The sequence below is a fragment of the Candoia aspera genome, chromosome 6, assembly GCF_035149785.1.
Source record: "Candoia aspera isolate rCanAsp1 chromosome 6, rCanAsp1.hap2, whole genome shotgun sequence".
NCBI lineage: Eukaryota > Metazoa > Chordata > Lepidosauria > Squamata > Boidae > Candoia > Candoia aspera.
This window is the reverse complement of record NC_086158.1, coordinates 29,976,798-29,990,638: the sequence shown is the minus strand read 5'-3', so window position 1 is coordinate 29,990,638 and position 13,841 is coordinate 29,976,798. Positions and strand designations below refer to the sequence as shown.

Here is a 13,841-nt window from a genome sequence, read left to right as displayed (position 1 = left end):
GTATCCTTCATGAGAGACCACCACAGTGTAAACTTATCACATAAATTTTTCTATGAAATTATTTTTGTCACTAAATATTACAAATCTTCTGCTTTGGACTAAGTGATTCAGAATCTTAAAATGAATATTGGCTTGTAATAGTTGCTTGATTTCATTACAAAATATGCATATTTCTGCAGTCTTGAAATACACTATTTTTATTTGTTCTTCAATTCCTGGAAGATCTTGTGATTTTCTAAACCTGGAGAAAAACAAGTGGGGTCTTCCACTTTGCTGTGCCCTGTCACCATTAAAGCACTGCTTTAAATACTAGCATGATTCAGGACAAGATTTCTTCCTCCCTTCCTGTGTTGGAAGGCCAGCTGAGCATGAATTGGTTTTATTATTAGCTTTAAAATGTGCATATTCTCCATTTTTCCTAGAATTTATTATTAATGATTTGATTTTCAAAAGCAGACATGGTACAGCACTATCAAGGTTATGTAGAACCAAAGAAGGATGGAAGAGTTTGTTCTGCTCTATAATGGTGTCATGTTTCTGAAAAGAAATTGACATCCTTAGGTGCATTTTTGAAAATAATGCCTATTCTGGTTGAGTATTTGGAAAGGGATGTCCAGAATTAAATTATGTCTTTGTACCTTCAGTCTGGTTGTATAATATTGATTGTATATATTAATTTGAATTTGGCAATTATTGGGGCCACCTAGAAGACACGGGTATCCATTTGATAATATGTATCCTTATATATATTAAGAATATTAGAGGTATTTTTAAATTTTGCACTGTGTATTACCTAGAAACTCTGCAGCAAAGAACTTTGGTTGTGTGTGTGTATAGCCTTTAATTTCTAATTATTTGTATTGTATTGCAGAGAAGTAAATACAATCTTCAGAGGAAACTCTTTAGCTACTCGATGTGTAGATGAGATGATGAAAATAGTGGGAAAGCACTACTTGAAAGTTACTTTAAAACCAGTTCTAGATGAGGTATGATAAATGTATATGTTGAAATTACATATATTGGGAACAGTGTAAAAATCCCTACTGCCTAAAACTTCATGGTAGTACTACAGATGTCATTTGTTTTTAGCTTTGTGCCAGGTCTAATATGTCTATATTGCTTTCTTGAGACTGCATGAACTATTCCAACTGTGATCATGCCAACATGCAAAACGTTTAGTATGCTACATAAGAATGCCAATCGAAAATCTTAGTTTGCAAATTGTTTAATATATTGTTTAATATATTCACCTTATCTGCATATATTGTGTGAACTGCTTACAAAAGGCTGAGAACCTCATACTAGACTCTAACACGCCATGCTTTTTCATCTACCATTAATCTTCCTTTTTCAATAGCTTTTTTCAGCTTGGCTAGTCTTAGATTTGAAATTGAATCTTCAGTACCCAAACAGAAAGAATATTTATCCTTACTACTGTCATTTCAGTAGTCAGAATTCCAGGGTGGGGGGGGAATAACATGTCAAAACTATTTAAAAATTGCAAAAAAACACACCCTAGGATATAGCATTATACATAAATATAACATTTTATATTGCTCAACCTGGGGTATTTCCAGTAGTTTGTGCCATATCACAGTGGCAATAGAAAAGAATTATGCAGTGTTTCTTACGGGCTTGGAGTACTGGGCAGGAAGGGGATATGATTTCCCTCCATTCTGTATTGGTTCTATGTGAACATAGAAGTAAAAGGCAGCTTGGTGGCCCATATGTTCCTGGCTCACATTTCTCTGACTCTGAAATGGGTAAAATGGGTATATGCGCATGCTAGCTGCCGTGAGGATTTCCTGCCAGTAATCACCAGTGATTAATTCAATCTGTCTGGTCATAGTGGAATGGCTTCTGCTAGGCAACTCCAAAACACAGTTTGTCAGATTCTGTCTTGGCTGAAGTCCACCTGCTCCAATACTGCGTACTTGGTTTTATAACAGGGCCTCCCTGTCAGGGCTGTGGAATTATGCATGGGCAAAAACATTTTTCTGATAGGCATGCAAAGACCAGTGTTTTTCCAGACTATCTGAGGATATACAAGTGGCAATTGATCTCTGGCATCAGACACCAGAATTTTGGTGACTTGGGTAATCCTGATAATTACCTTCTTGCATTGTTGAGCAACATGCCATCCCCTCTGTTTGATAACAAAGGAAGGTTTAGACAATTCTTGTTGTGACATAGCCTATTGTTCCATTAGTTAGGTCAAGATCATTTATGTTCCCTCTATTCTGATCACATAAAAAATTTTCACCACCATATGACAGGCCTGGTTTTGGTTTATCTTTATGGAATTCTGACTTCATCAGCCCTAATTCCCTTCCTTCTACAGGTTGAACACAAGATATATTGGAGGCTTCTGACATGTTCAGGTTTCCTAGCCACAAAGTGTAGCATGCTTTATTTAGTTGTTCACTCTCTATGTGAGATGAATAGCTAATCGTGCATTTTTATTTTTTAAATTTTTATATTAAAATTTATTTTTTTTTAAAAAAAGTTTGATGCTATATTAACAACCAAAATACCATAAACAGAAAACAACAGTGGCTATATAGTAAAAATTAATACATTGTAGTGATAAAGAGAACTGAAAAAAAGAAATAAGGATTTATGTGATATTAATATAGAGGTGGGTGGGACGCGGTGGCGCTGCGGGTTAAACCGCTGAGCTGTCGATCGGAAGGTCGGCGGTTCGAAACCGCGTGGCGGGGTGAGCTCCCGTTGCTCGTCCCAGCTCCTGCACACCAAGCAGTTCGAAAACATGCAAATGTGAGTAGATTAATTGGTACCGCTTCGGCGGGAAGGTAACGGCGTTCCGTGAGTCATGCTGGCCACATGACCCGGAAGTGTCCTATGGACAACGCCGGCTCCAAGGCTTTGAAACGGAGATGAGCACCGCCCCCTAGAGTCGGACACGACTGGACTTTACGTCAAGGGAAACCTTTACCTTTACCTAATATAGAGGTAGCTCAGTCTGTTAACATATTATTGAACCTAAACCATAGAGAAACATTTGGGATAGGCTATCATTTTTTCCCAGTCTTCTTTCCTTGACCTTCTTTACCACTAGAATCCTAGACTTTTATTAGACTTACTGTTTATAAGAGAGTATATCTCCAGAGTTTCATTTCAATGGCTATTGTCTGGTTGCCACAAAAAGGGTTATCTGCTTCATCATAGCAGATGCAGTTGTATTGGATTAATAACACCATAGCGTCATTTACTGTGTGTCTAACTTTATCTTCCCAGGACAGCTTGGGCTCACTCAGCAAAGATTGGTGACACTCCTGTGACTATTTCTGACATTTCCCTGTTGGATATCATCTAACATTACCAGAGCAAGATAGATATCACTTTCACAAGACAGTATATAGTTTGCTAGTTACCCATATGGGTGATGCATAGAAACCACAATTTAAAAAACAGCAGTTTTGTTCCTGTAACTGTGGTCCTTTAAACAGCGTCTTTGCATTTACTGCGTAGGTAAACTTTTCCACGCAAATTATTCTAAATCATTTTCTAGAGGCTGAAGTTAAAGGGGTGTTTTACTGGATGTGGCAAAGGCCCAGATAGAAATAAGGGTGAATGTACCAATGACCACTTGAAGAACCATTGTTATGGGTTAGCAATCTATTTTTGACATCTGATCCAATAAGAGAATATAGTTATGTATTATTAATTGTCCTTTTATAACTGATAAGAGCTTTATTCTTTTAACTTACCTGACAACAAATGTCATTGAACTCACTTCTGAGTTGACAGGTATATAATTGTGCTGCAAACTTTAATCTTGTTTCAGATATGTGAGAATCCTAAACCTTGTGAAATTGATCCCCTGAAACTGAAAGAAGCAGATAATGTAGAAATGCACAAGGTAGGCTAAAATGTTGCAGGTTTTTTATTTATTTATTTGTATTTATGGAGCTTGTAACAACTAAGCATGTTCTGGAATGTAACAGTCCACAATAATTTCAGTAACAAGGAAATATATAGAATCTGAGCACTTTTTCTTTCTCATACGGTTTTGCCTATATTCTGCTCTTTAATTTCATTATGTAGACCTCACTGTAATTACTGGGTATAACTAAAAACAACTGCAGAACAAGATACAATATTTGGTATGTACCTTGGCACACTTGAAATCAGACCTTGTCATTGAAAGGTGCCTGCTTAGTCTACTGTTAAGAAAATGGAAATACTAACTATATTAGTGATAGAGAGTCAGATTATAAGGCACCTTGTATCCAAAAAGTGCTATGGGCATTAATATTAACTATAGGAAGTTTCTCTGTACTTGACACATGAGCCCTGCTGACTGAATTTAAAATACAGTGCTGTGTTTGATCCATATGATCAGTACTGGGAATGAAAAGTGGATTTGGACACAATCAAATGACTTTCAGCAGTCTATGCATTGAAACTATGACAGCAATTAAACATCCACAATAAATACAGTCATAAAAGCCTAACAAAAACAAGGAGTACCAACATAAAATAATAAAATCAGTACTGACAACATCCATTAAATCAAAAGAATGTCCTCCAAAATAATCTGGTTGTCCATAATTTCCTGAAAGTGGTGATCCTGATCTCAAAGGGGATGCCATTCCAAAACAGTGGTGCCACCACTGAAAAGCAGCATCTTCTAGTGTTGACCCCCTTCACCTCCCAGAAGTGCAGAACCACCAGCAGCTACTACCTACAGGATCTAATAAGTTGGGCTAATTCTGTTTGGAGCAAACAATCCCATAAGTACTAAGGTGCCAAGTCATGCAGGGCTTTATAGTCCACACCAGTACCTTGAATTGTATCTAGAAACCTATCAGCAGCCAATGCAGAGCCCATGAAATTGGAGTATTATGCTCTGTTGCCAGGAGCTGGTGTGTATGTAGGCTACCACATTCTGGACCAGTTGTAGTTTCTGAATAGTCTTTAAGGGTAACTCTATGTAAAGTTCATTGCAGTAATCCATCCACATGAAAATGAGGGCATGAGTTTCCATAGCCAGGCTTTTCTGCACCAGGTCAGGTTGCAGTTAGCACACCCAGCCACAGCTGGTCAATGGCCCCTAGCCATGTTCTCCACCTGTTCTAGAAGGATCTGTGAGTTTAGAAACCACCCTAAATTGCAAACCTGTCCTCTTGTGGTTAATGCCTGCCAATACTGGTGTCAACAGAAGACCCCATTGTACAAATAGTAACTCTGTCTTACTTGGGTTCAGCTTCAGTCTGTTCTCTCCAATCCAGAAATTTAATGGTCTTCAGGAACCAAGAGAGCATGTCAGTAGCATCTCCTCTATGGCTCAGGATGGCAATGTAATGTGTAATCAGCATATTGATGATACCATAACTGGGCCATTGGATGAGGCAGAGAGGACCAACCTCTGTGACACTCCACATATCAGAGGCCATCAGGCCAACCTCTTCTACCCACTACTCCCACTGACTGGAGCTGCCAACTGAGGAAGAATTGGAACTATTGCAAAACAGTGCCTCCAAATCCCAACCCCCATAGGCAATCCAGTAAGATTCCATGATCGATAGTATCAAAAGCCAACAAGAGGTCTGAGACGACCAGAAAAACCTTTTTAGAGTATTGATATGTATTTATTCTTTAAAAAATTGCCGCTGAATGCTAGGGTGATAACTACGTATGAAAATTTGTTGGAGAGATTTTTCTCATTGATAAAATGAACTTGATAAACAATATAAAAGATACTAACTTTCTGAAATTATTTGTCTGTACAGGAAAATCTGCGCTACTATGTTGACAAAGTTTTCAGTACAATTGTACAATCAAGTATTAGTTGCCCAACATTAATGTGTGATGTGTTGTGTTCTCTGAGGCGCTTGGCTGCTGAAAGATTTCCTAGTAAGTGTGTTGGTGTCTCAAAATGACAGTATGATCTATGGCCTGAATATAGGTTCTTAAGTCCATGAGAATGTTACCGAAAATCGCTTTTATAGCATTAATAAAGAGATGGAAATGCGAATTGTTAAAATACCAGTTGTAGACACTGCCTGCCTTCTGTTGATACACATTTGTTAACAGCAAGCAATTGTTTGTACAATAGCAATTGTACCTATGCTCCACACTGATACTATGCTGAAGGGATAGGCAATAGTGGTTTTGGACTACAACTGCTAGAATATTCTATCACTGGATGTGCAGGCTGAGGCTGAAGAAAGTTATAAGCTAAAACTTCTGGAGTTCACTAAGTTGCCTCTTCCTGCTATAGTACAGAAAAATAAGTAACATTGCCTCCCTATAGGGAGTAAAACAGTCATAGGAAAATATATTTAATATAATAGTTGACAGTTGCGTGCACCAGCCTCAGGTGCCTAAATTCATCTCTACCTTTATTTCTAAACTAAGAGGAAACAAGCAGGCCAGTTTAAACTGATTGCTGAACAGATTTTTGCTAGTGTTAACTGTGGTTTAGGGAAACATATCAAACTTAAAAATGTATCTTTAGAAGTAACTTTCCTTTGCATAGTTGAAATTAATCATAACAATGGCCAACAGTTAAGTAAATATAGAAGTGGAAACTTGCAATTTTATTCACACCTGTGACAGAGAAGAGGAAGGGGCACAATCCTAAATTTACTATAACTAGCATGTAACGTCAAATAAACTGTAACAATTCTGATATGTGCCCAATAACACATGGCCATGCATCTTTCATCATAACTTCACTTTCATTTCACACTACTTGCTACTTCTCTATTTTGCAGAAGAAGAATAACCATTTTTCTACTGACACCCTACTAAGTTTTTTCACTATCTTCATTTCCTGCTGAGTTGTACATTTCACATTTCATGGTTTTTCTCTGCAGATGACCCTCATGTACAGTATTCTGCAGTGAGCAGCTTTGTGTTCCTTCGTTTCTTTGCTGTAGCTGTAGTATCGCCTCATACTTTCCATTTACGACCTCATCATCCAGTAAGTTTTGATAATGTTATGTTCAAACCAGTAGGTGAGCTTAGTGAGGAGGGTGTATGCAGAGATAAACTTGTAACCTAAGCAGAGAGCTGAATGAGCATGGAGATCACTTAACAACAACAACAACAACAACAACAAAACACCACTGATCAGTTATCAAATGGTAAAGCATTTGGGGACATTTTTATATGTTGAAAGTACTTGCCATTAGAAAATTATGTGACTAAAACCAAATTAAATATTTGGCTAGTTGAAATCTAATCTCTTAACATTTCGGGATATATTTCCTATTTTCAGTAAAATAGGAAAAATTAATACACACACTTATGCTGGTCTGCAACCATAATAAAGATTTGATTTGAACACACATACTGGAGAGCCAGTCTGATGTAGTGGTTAAGGCACCAGGTTAGAAACCAGGAAACTATGAGTTCTAGTTCTGCCTTAGGCATGAAGCCAGCTGGGTAACCTTGGACCAGTCATCTCTCGCAGCCCTAAGAAGGAGGCAATGGCAAATCACTTCCAAGAATCTTTCCAAGAGAACTGCAGGGACTAGTCCAGGTGATTGCCAGAAGTGAACACTAACTCAAAGGCACCAAAAAAAAAAACCCACCAGTCATACGTCATGGCTTGCATGATTGGTTTGTTGAAAAAATTAACCTTTTTAGTTGATTTAACATTGACATTTAACAAAAGCCTTTAATAAAGTCCCTTTATTGAAGAAAAAAAAAGACTAATTCAAATTTTGACAACACAAATCAACAGTTCTTTGCTGCAGTCAGGTATAGGTTTCTCCTTCCAGTGTTGCATGATTCTTTTAGCTAGTTCGCATGCCTAAATATCCATAGTCCTTGATATCAGGATAGATTCCAGATACTAAGGATTTATCAAAAAAAACCCACATGTATCTTTATCATACAGTTGTGCAGAAAAAAAGTAACTATGTTGTGTTAGGCCAATTCCTGATTTAGTTTTTCTCAAATAGTAATAGCTTTCGTCTTGGTTAAAGATTTGAGGGCAGTGGCACAAAAACGTCAGGAAACCAAAAGAAGCATGCATATTAAGACATAATTGTGACCAGTAAACCAATAACAAGCCATGCTTTCAATTATAGCTTACTGACTTAAAACAAGCCACATTTTGTTCTGTTCACATCATACTAAGCCAAAAGCAAGTAAACAGCATGATTCAGTACAATGTATGAATTCAGGTTATACTGAAGAAGAATGTGAACATCTGCATTTTTTTATCCATTCTCAGTTATATTTTATATCCTACACACAAATATAAACAAAGTACAGTACATGAAGGAGTCATATTTTTATTCTAAGCAAAATTCTCATGAAAGCTTCCATAGCGAATACACTGCAGAGAGTATGAAGTCAATAATATTATGCACAGATTACATTTTTTCCTTCATGGGTTATCAGTATATGATTCTTTTAGGTGCGTAATTTCTGGAACATATTTATGTAGAAATCTTCCAGTGGACCAAGAGGTTAAATATTTGGCAAAACTGTGATAATTTGCTTTACTTAATTTGGCACTGAAGATGCTTCTTTAGAAGACACCAAATAATATCATATAGAACTCATACAATTTTTGTTCCAAGTTTTTGGGCCAGTGTGCTCTCAGCTACCGCTCACTTCTCATACCCTCCTACTTTATTCCTCCTTTCTCTCAGGTGCTCAAGGTATTGTATACAGTACTCCTTCTTCCCATTTTTCCCCACAACAACCACCTTGTGAGGTAGGTTGCTAAGAGAGAGTGTCTGGCCAAAAGTCACCTAGTGAGCTTCCACGGCTGAGGGTGGACTTGAACCCAGGTCTTGCCAGTGCCACTCCAACATTTAACCACTACATCATGCTTTTTTTTTTTTTTGAACCATGCCTATCAATTCATTTTCACTTGTTCAGTCTGGTCTCAGTTCTCATTCTTCATTAATAGTAAGATTGAAATATATTATGTTGTTGTTTACTAAAGGATTAATTTAAACCTGTAGAAGTTTAGAATTATAGACTAAAGCTTTTTAGAATTACAGAACTAAAGCTTTCTCTGTCCACTAATTAATAGTAAGTGGTGAAAGGCTATTTTCTATATGTTCGTTCTTTTCCCCTGAAAATCGTCTCCAAAGGATTGGGGTACTTTCCAGAACACACTGACAAACATTTCTTATTTTCTATCACTTTAGAGAAAATTATCCTGGATGTAAAGCCCTTGACTGTGCAGTGCAGTTAGGACCAATCTCTATATATGAAGAAAAACCATTCCTGTTTCAATATCACAAAGCTTATATGAATGCCCATGAAAACTGTGATGTCACAGAAGATGTATGGTTGATATGCTGGTATATCTGCCTATTTCTTTGTAAGAGTCTGTCACCAGAGGCAGCACGTTTGGTGGTAATATCATGCAGCCCAGCTGAACTTGTATCATTTGTAAATATTGAATGTGTTTCTTTAAATGCCTCTTTTAGGATGCACAGACATCTAGAACATTAACTCTTATATCAAAAGCAATTCAGACACTGGGAAGCTGGGGAAGTTTGTCCAAAAGTAAACTGGTAAGTATCTCACTGAAACTACATTTGTCTACTGGCATGCCTCTGTTAAGATTTACTTCTATCTATTTTCTCTTTTTAGTCAAGCTTTAAGGAGACATTTATGTGTGAATTTTTCAAAATGTTTCAAGAAGAAGAATGCATTGAAATAGTTAAAAAGGTATTGTTTCCTTTATACATAATATTTGGTTTTCTTAAAAAATGCGTTTTCTTGGCTTTCCTGCAAAACCTCAGGAAGTTTTACTACATTATCTTTCTCTGTGAGAGAGATTAAATCCAGGCTGTCCAGCACAGACCTCTGTATGTTACATTTAAACTCCACCTGTTTTAGTAAAATACTTGGAAGGGATGTTTTAAAAATAAAAATATAGTATTGTGTTTACATCACACATGCAAAAAAAAAAAAAATAGAAGAATAATTTTGAACTATTAAAATGTTTGTTTAACTTAAGAATAAGTGTATGTTAATGTTCTGAATATTTGCTAATTTTTAAGGTTCTGGGTAAGATTGGGAAAATAATTTCTATTCTAATATATACTTCATACTCAGTTTTTAGATGAAGTGTCCTCCACTGAAAGTAAAGAGCCAAGTATCATGAGTGAACCAGTGCATCTAAAAGAAGGGTAACTTAATCCAAAGTACAATGTGTTGAGAAGTGATTTTTATTTTAATGTATCTTTGCTATGTGTCACTTTCACTTGTTCCAGACAGAATTTTGGTCTTTCACCACTACTTAAGTTTCCACTTTCTTTGAAGAAGTTGCCCTGAGTGTTAAAATTTGGGCTTTCTGTAAGGATTCCTATTGACCAAAATATAAAATACCTTGTTCCCATGACCATTGTGCCCAGATTGCCCTTCCTTCTTCTCGATGCAAGATTCCTTCACAATAAGTCTAGTTTATTATATATTATATACGTCACCTACCTTTTACCATACCTATAAATCAAGTGTGGGCAAACTTTTCAAGTGCTAATTGCCATTGTGTTTTGTTGCCCAATGGTATGAAGGCCAGAAAAAAAATAATTAAGTAGTTTACAAATTACAGTCTTGCACGATTTCAGCCTTTTTAAAAGGAATTTCATGAACAATATCTGGAGGTGGTGTGAGTATTACATTGTTGACCCTTACTATAGTTTAAAATTCTCTGAAGTTATTTGTAAATGTGACCAGTCTGTACTATGTGTACTTTTATACAGTGAAGGAAAATATGTCAAGAAAATCATCTTCAAATGTTGTAAAGGTTTCCTGCTTTATACAGTAAATAATAGTAAAAGCACTAATCAGAGATTATTCTAGTTATACCTGTGGTCTTTGACTGTATTCAGTTTTCAATAACATTCCTAGATCGGGGGTCTCCAATAATTTTGGGTTTATAAAAGCTTAGGCGAGCCCCATATCCCAGTTTTTGCATGCCACCTCTCTCATACAGAGATGTAGAAAGCACAAAAACAGCGAGGGAGAAAAAGAGAGGAGGGAAAAAGAAGAGGGTGTTCAAAAGAGGGGAAGAAAGGAAAATGCATTAGCATAGGAAAGAAATTGCATAGCATTTAGTTTAGCATGACTTCATGCTGAATCAGGAAATCTAGTCTTAAATAGTATTTTGTTCTGGACATTGCTGATTTATCATAAGATCAGGAGTTGAATCCATTAATTTAACTTGTAAATGAATGCATCTGGATAGCCTGTTAGAAAGTTTTGAAAAATCTGTGAAAAATGCTGTTGCGTTTGTTTCACAGAGAGATGTTCAAAAGAGCACAAGGAAGAACTCGTATTGGAAAAAAGAATTTTAAGAAACGTTGGTTCTGCCTTACAAGTAGAGAACTCACTTACCATAAGCAACAAGGTATTGTTCCTTTTTGTGATGGAGTGTGTCTCTGAGGAGGGGGGTGGTGCAATGGAGGTCGCAGGAGAGGAAGGAGGGGGTGCATTCCAGGAGGAGAAACCATCTTATAGTTTGGAGGACCTTGGGCAGCCGGCCAAGAAGCTGAGACAGGGCTGGCCGTAGATTGCCTGGAGTATTTTTCCCTAGCTCCTTTTTGGCTTTACTCAGTTTGGCAAGATTCTGTGTATGGTAGAAACAATAAAGAACTAGAGCTCAATTCCTGGCTCAGCATTGTTTCTTCACCTCAACCCTGACACTTTTTTTATTTTAACATTTCAAGTTACAGAGCATGGTCTGTTGGTGTTAACACTGATTGTGTTCTTTGATTCTACTGGTTAAGAGTTCATTAGAATATTAAATTTGTTCGGTATAAAACAAAGCAGTAAAAGTACCCTTTCATGTTTTTATTACATAATTTTTGAAAATGTACTAGTTCCCCAAACTATTTGCCCATTCAGCTCGTATATGTGAGTTAACCAGGACAGTGTAGACAAATATATACTTTTCTGAGGGATAGAAGATGCAATATTGGAATTTGGATTCTGTTTCCTGCAGGATTATTCATTTATGGGATTTGTAAGGCTGTCCAGTTCATAGTTTAGGACTTTGGGTAGCAAACATCGAAAATCGAAACCTGTCAAAATCCACAAAAATAATATAAAACCATAATAATGAATCGCAGTCATACCCATACATGTAGCGGAGGCTGGGCATAACAGAATAGGCTCAGTTACCATCCTAGCCAAATGCTTTACCATCCTGTCTTCATGGCTCTACAAAAGGCAAATAGGGTCAGATAGAATGTTTCACCAGGTATATATGTTTTGTGTTATCTTTAACAGTTAAGGTTTTTTTTCTGGTTAAAGTATTTGCAATTTTTTGTTCATCCAGATAAAGAAGCTATATTTACCATTCCAGTCAAAAACATCCTTGCAGTAGAAAAACTTGATGAGAGTGCATTTAACAAGAAAAATGTAAGTTGGGTAAATTTTGAAGTAACAGTCAAGCATGGAGAATTCTAAAATGTCACATATAAAAATGAATAAGCAGTTTAATGCCAAGAAACAAAGCTTTGTTCAAATTCTTGTTATATGTACTGAAAAGGCACTTGGGCACTGATTTTGAACTATTTCCATGAGACATTCCTTACTTATAGGATATCAAAGCTATCCCTCTTAATGTTCTTGCTTGATGATCTGGGATAAATGAGTCTTTGTTCGGATACCCGTTCCACCAGATTTTGTTAATACAGAGTGAATTTACTTTATGAGTTGCTGGCAATTATGTGTGGATTTGCATGCTGGTGAATGGGACAGAAATGTCTTGAGTTTTACCTGATACTTCTTCACAAGAAGACATTAGAAGGTGTTTCTAAAACGCATGCCAAATACTGTTATCCCTCCCAAGAGGAATATATTTGGAAGGGAGGGAGTGTCCTTTCCCACCCAAGAGGAGGACAGATGCTCTGGATGTACTTCCCTTGCCAGCCGGCAGAACTTAGAAGAAGTCTCTTGGTCACACGGTCAGAGAAACATTACCCCAGTACTGTCATGAGTACTGATGGTGAGCAGGAGGGGGCCCCTATCCAGGCGGGAAAACGCATGCGTAGTACTGAGAAGTTAAGCAGCCATTCAAAGAGACACAGATCAGACTCGCCTTAACTTTTGGGGTTTATCTGTCTGGGTTTTTCCCACGGTTCTTCAGTTTGTTAGGATTTTCTGTCTAATGTAGCAGTAATAAAACACTAGAGACCTATTCCTTGTCTCAGCATGGTTCCTGACTGTTAGGACAAGTACTTTCCTCTGCTCATAATGGATGTTTGATTGATTACATGTCATCAAGTTGTTTTCAACTTCTAGTGACTATGTAGATAGATTTTCTCCATTACGATCTATTCCCTGTTCTTTCAAGTCTCACAATGGTGCGCTCATCGCCACTGTAACTCCAAGTCCACCCAGTCCATCCACCTTGCTACTGGTTGCCCTCTTCTTCTCCTTCCTTCCACCTTTCAGCTTTAGAGCCTTTTCCAGAGAGCTGGGTCTTCGCATTATGTATCCAAACTAGGATAATTTGAGTATGGTCATTTGTGCCTTGAGTGAGAACTCTGGGTTGGTTGGTTCTATGATTCATCAGTTTGTTTTCTTGACTGTCCATGATATTCTCAGGAGTCTTCTCCAACATCAAAGTTCAAAGGTGTGAATACTCTTCCTATCCTGCTTGCTTCCTTAAAGTCCAATAGATCTTTTTTGAGCCCATTTAAAATCAAAGGTCAGAATTCAGGAAGAACCTTACATACTTTATTGTTATGATTAATGATCCAGATAAAAACATAAAACCATGTAAAAACATAATCAGGAATACAGAATTTGATGGTGCATTTTAACCAACACAGAACTTAGCCACAGTGCTGGTAATGTTAGTGTTAGAATCTGAAAGTAGAAACTTT

At 37.1% G+C, this 13,841-nt stretch overlaps 1 protein-coding gene across 3 annotated transcripts in view; it reads left to right on the top strand.

Annotated features, from left to right (window-relative positions):
* RASA2 (RAS p21 protein activator 2) overlaps positions 1-13,841 on the top strand; it is a 57,249-nt gene that overhangs the window by 28,249 nt on the left and 15,159 nt on the right. For all 3 annotated transcript variants that reach the window (XM_063306657.1, XM_063306654.1, XM_063306655.1), the window contains exons 12-20: positions 872-986; positions 3,809-3,883; positions 5,757-5,880; positions 6,846-6,952; positions 9,429-9,515; positions 9,595-9,672; positions 10,063-10,136; positions 11,250-11,356; positions 12,287-12,369. In XM_063306657.1, the coding sequence (XP_063162727.1) occupies positions 872-986; positions 3,809-3,883; positions 5,757-5,880; positions 6,846-6,952; positions 9,429-9,515; positions 9,595-9,672; positions 10,063-10,136; positions 11,250-11,356; positions 12,287-12,369 (850 nt within the window). The remainder of the gene's footprint in view (positions 1-871; positions 987-3,808; positions 3,884-5,756; positions 5,881-6,845; positions 6,953-9,428; positions 9,516-9,594; positions 9,673-10,062; positions 10,137-11,249; positions 11,357-12,286; positions 12,370-13,841) is intronic.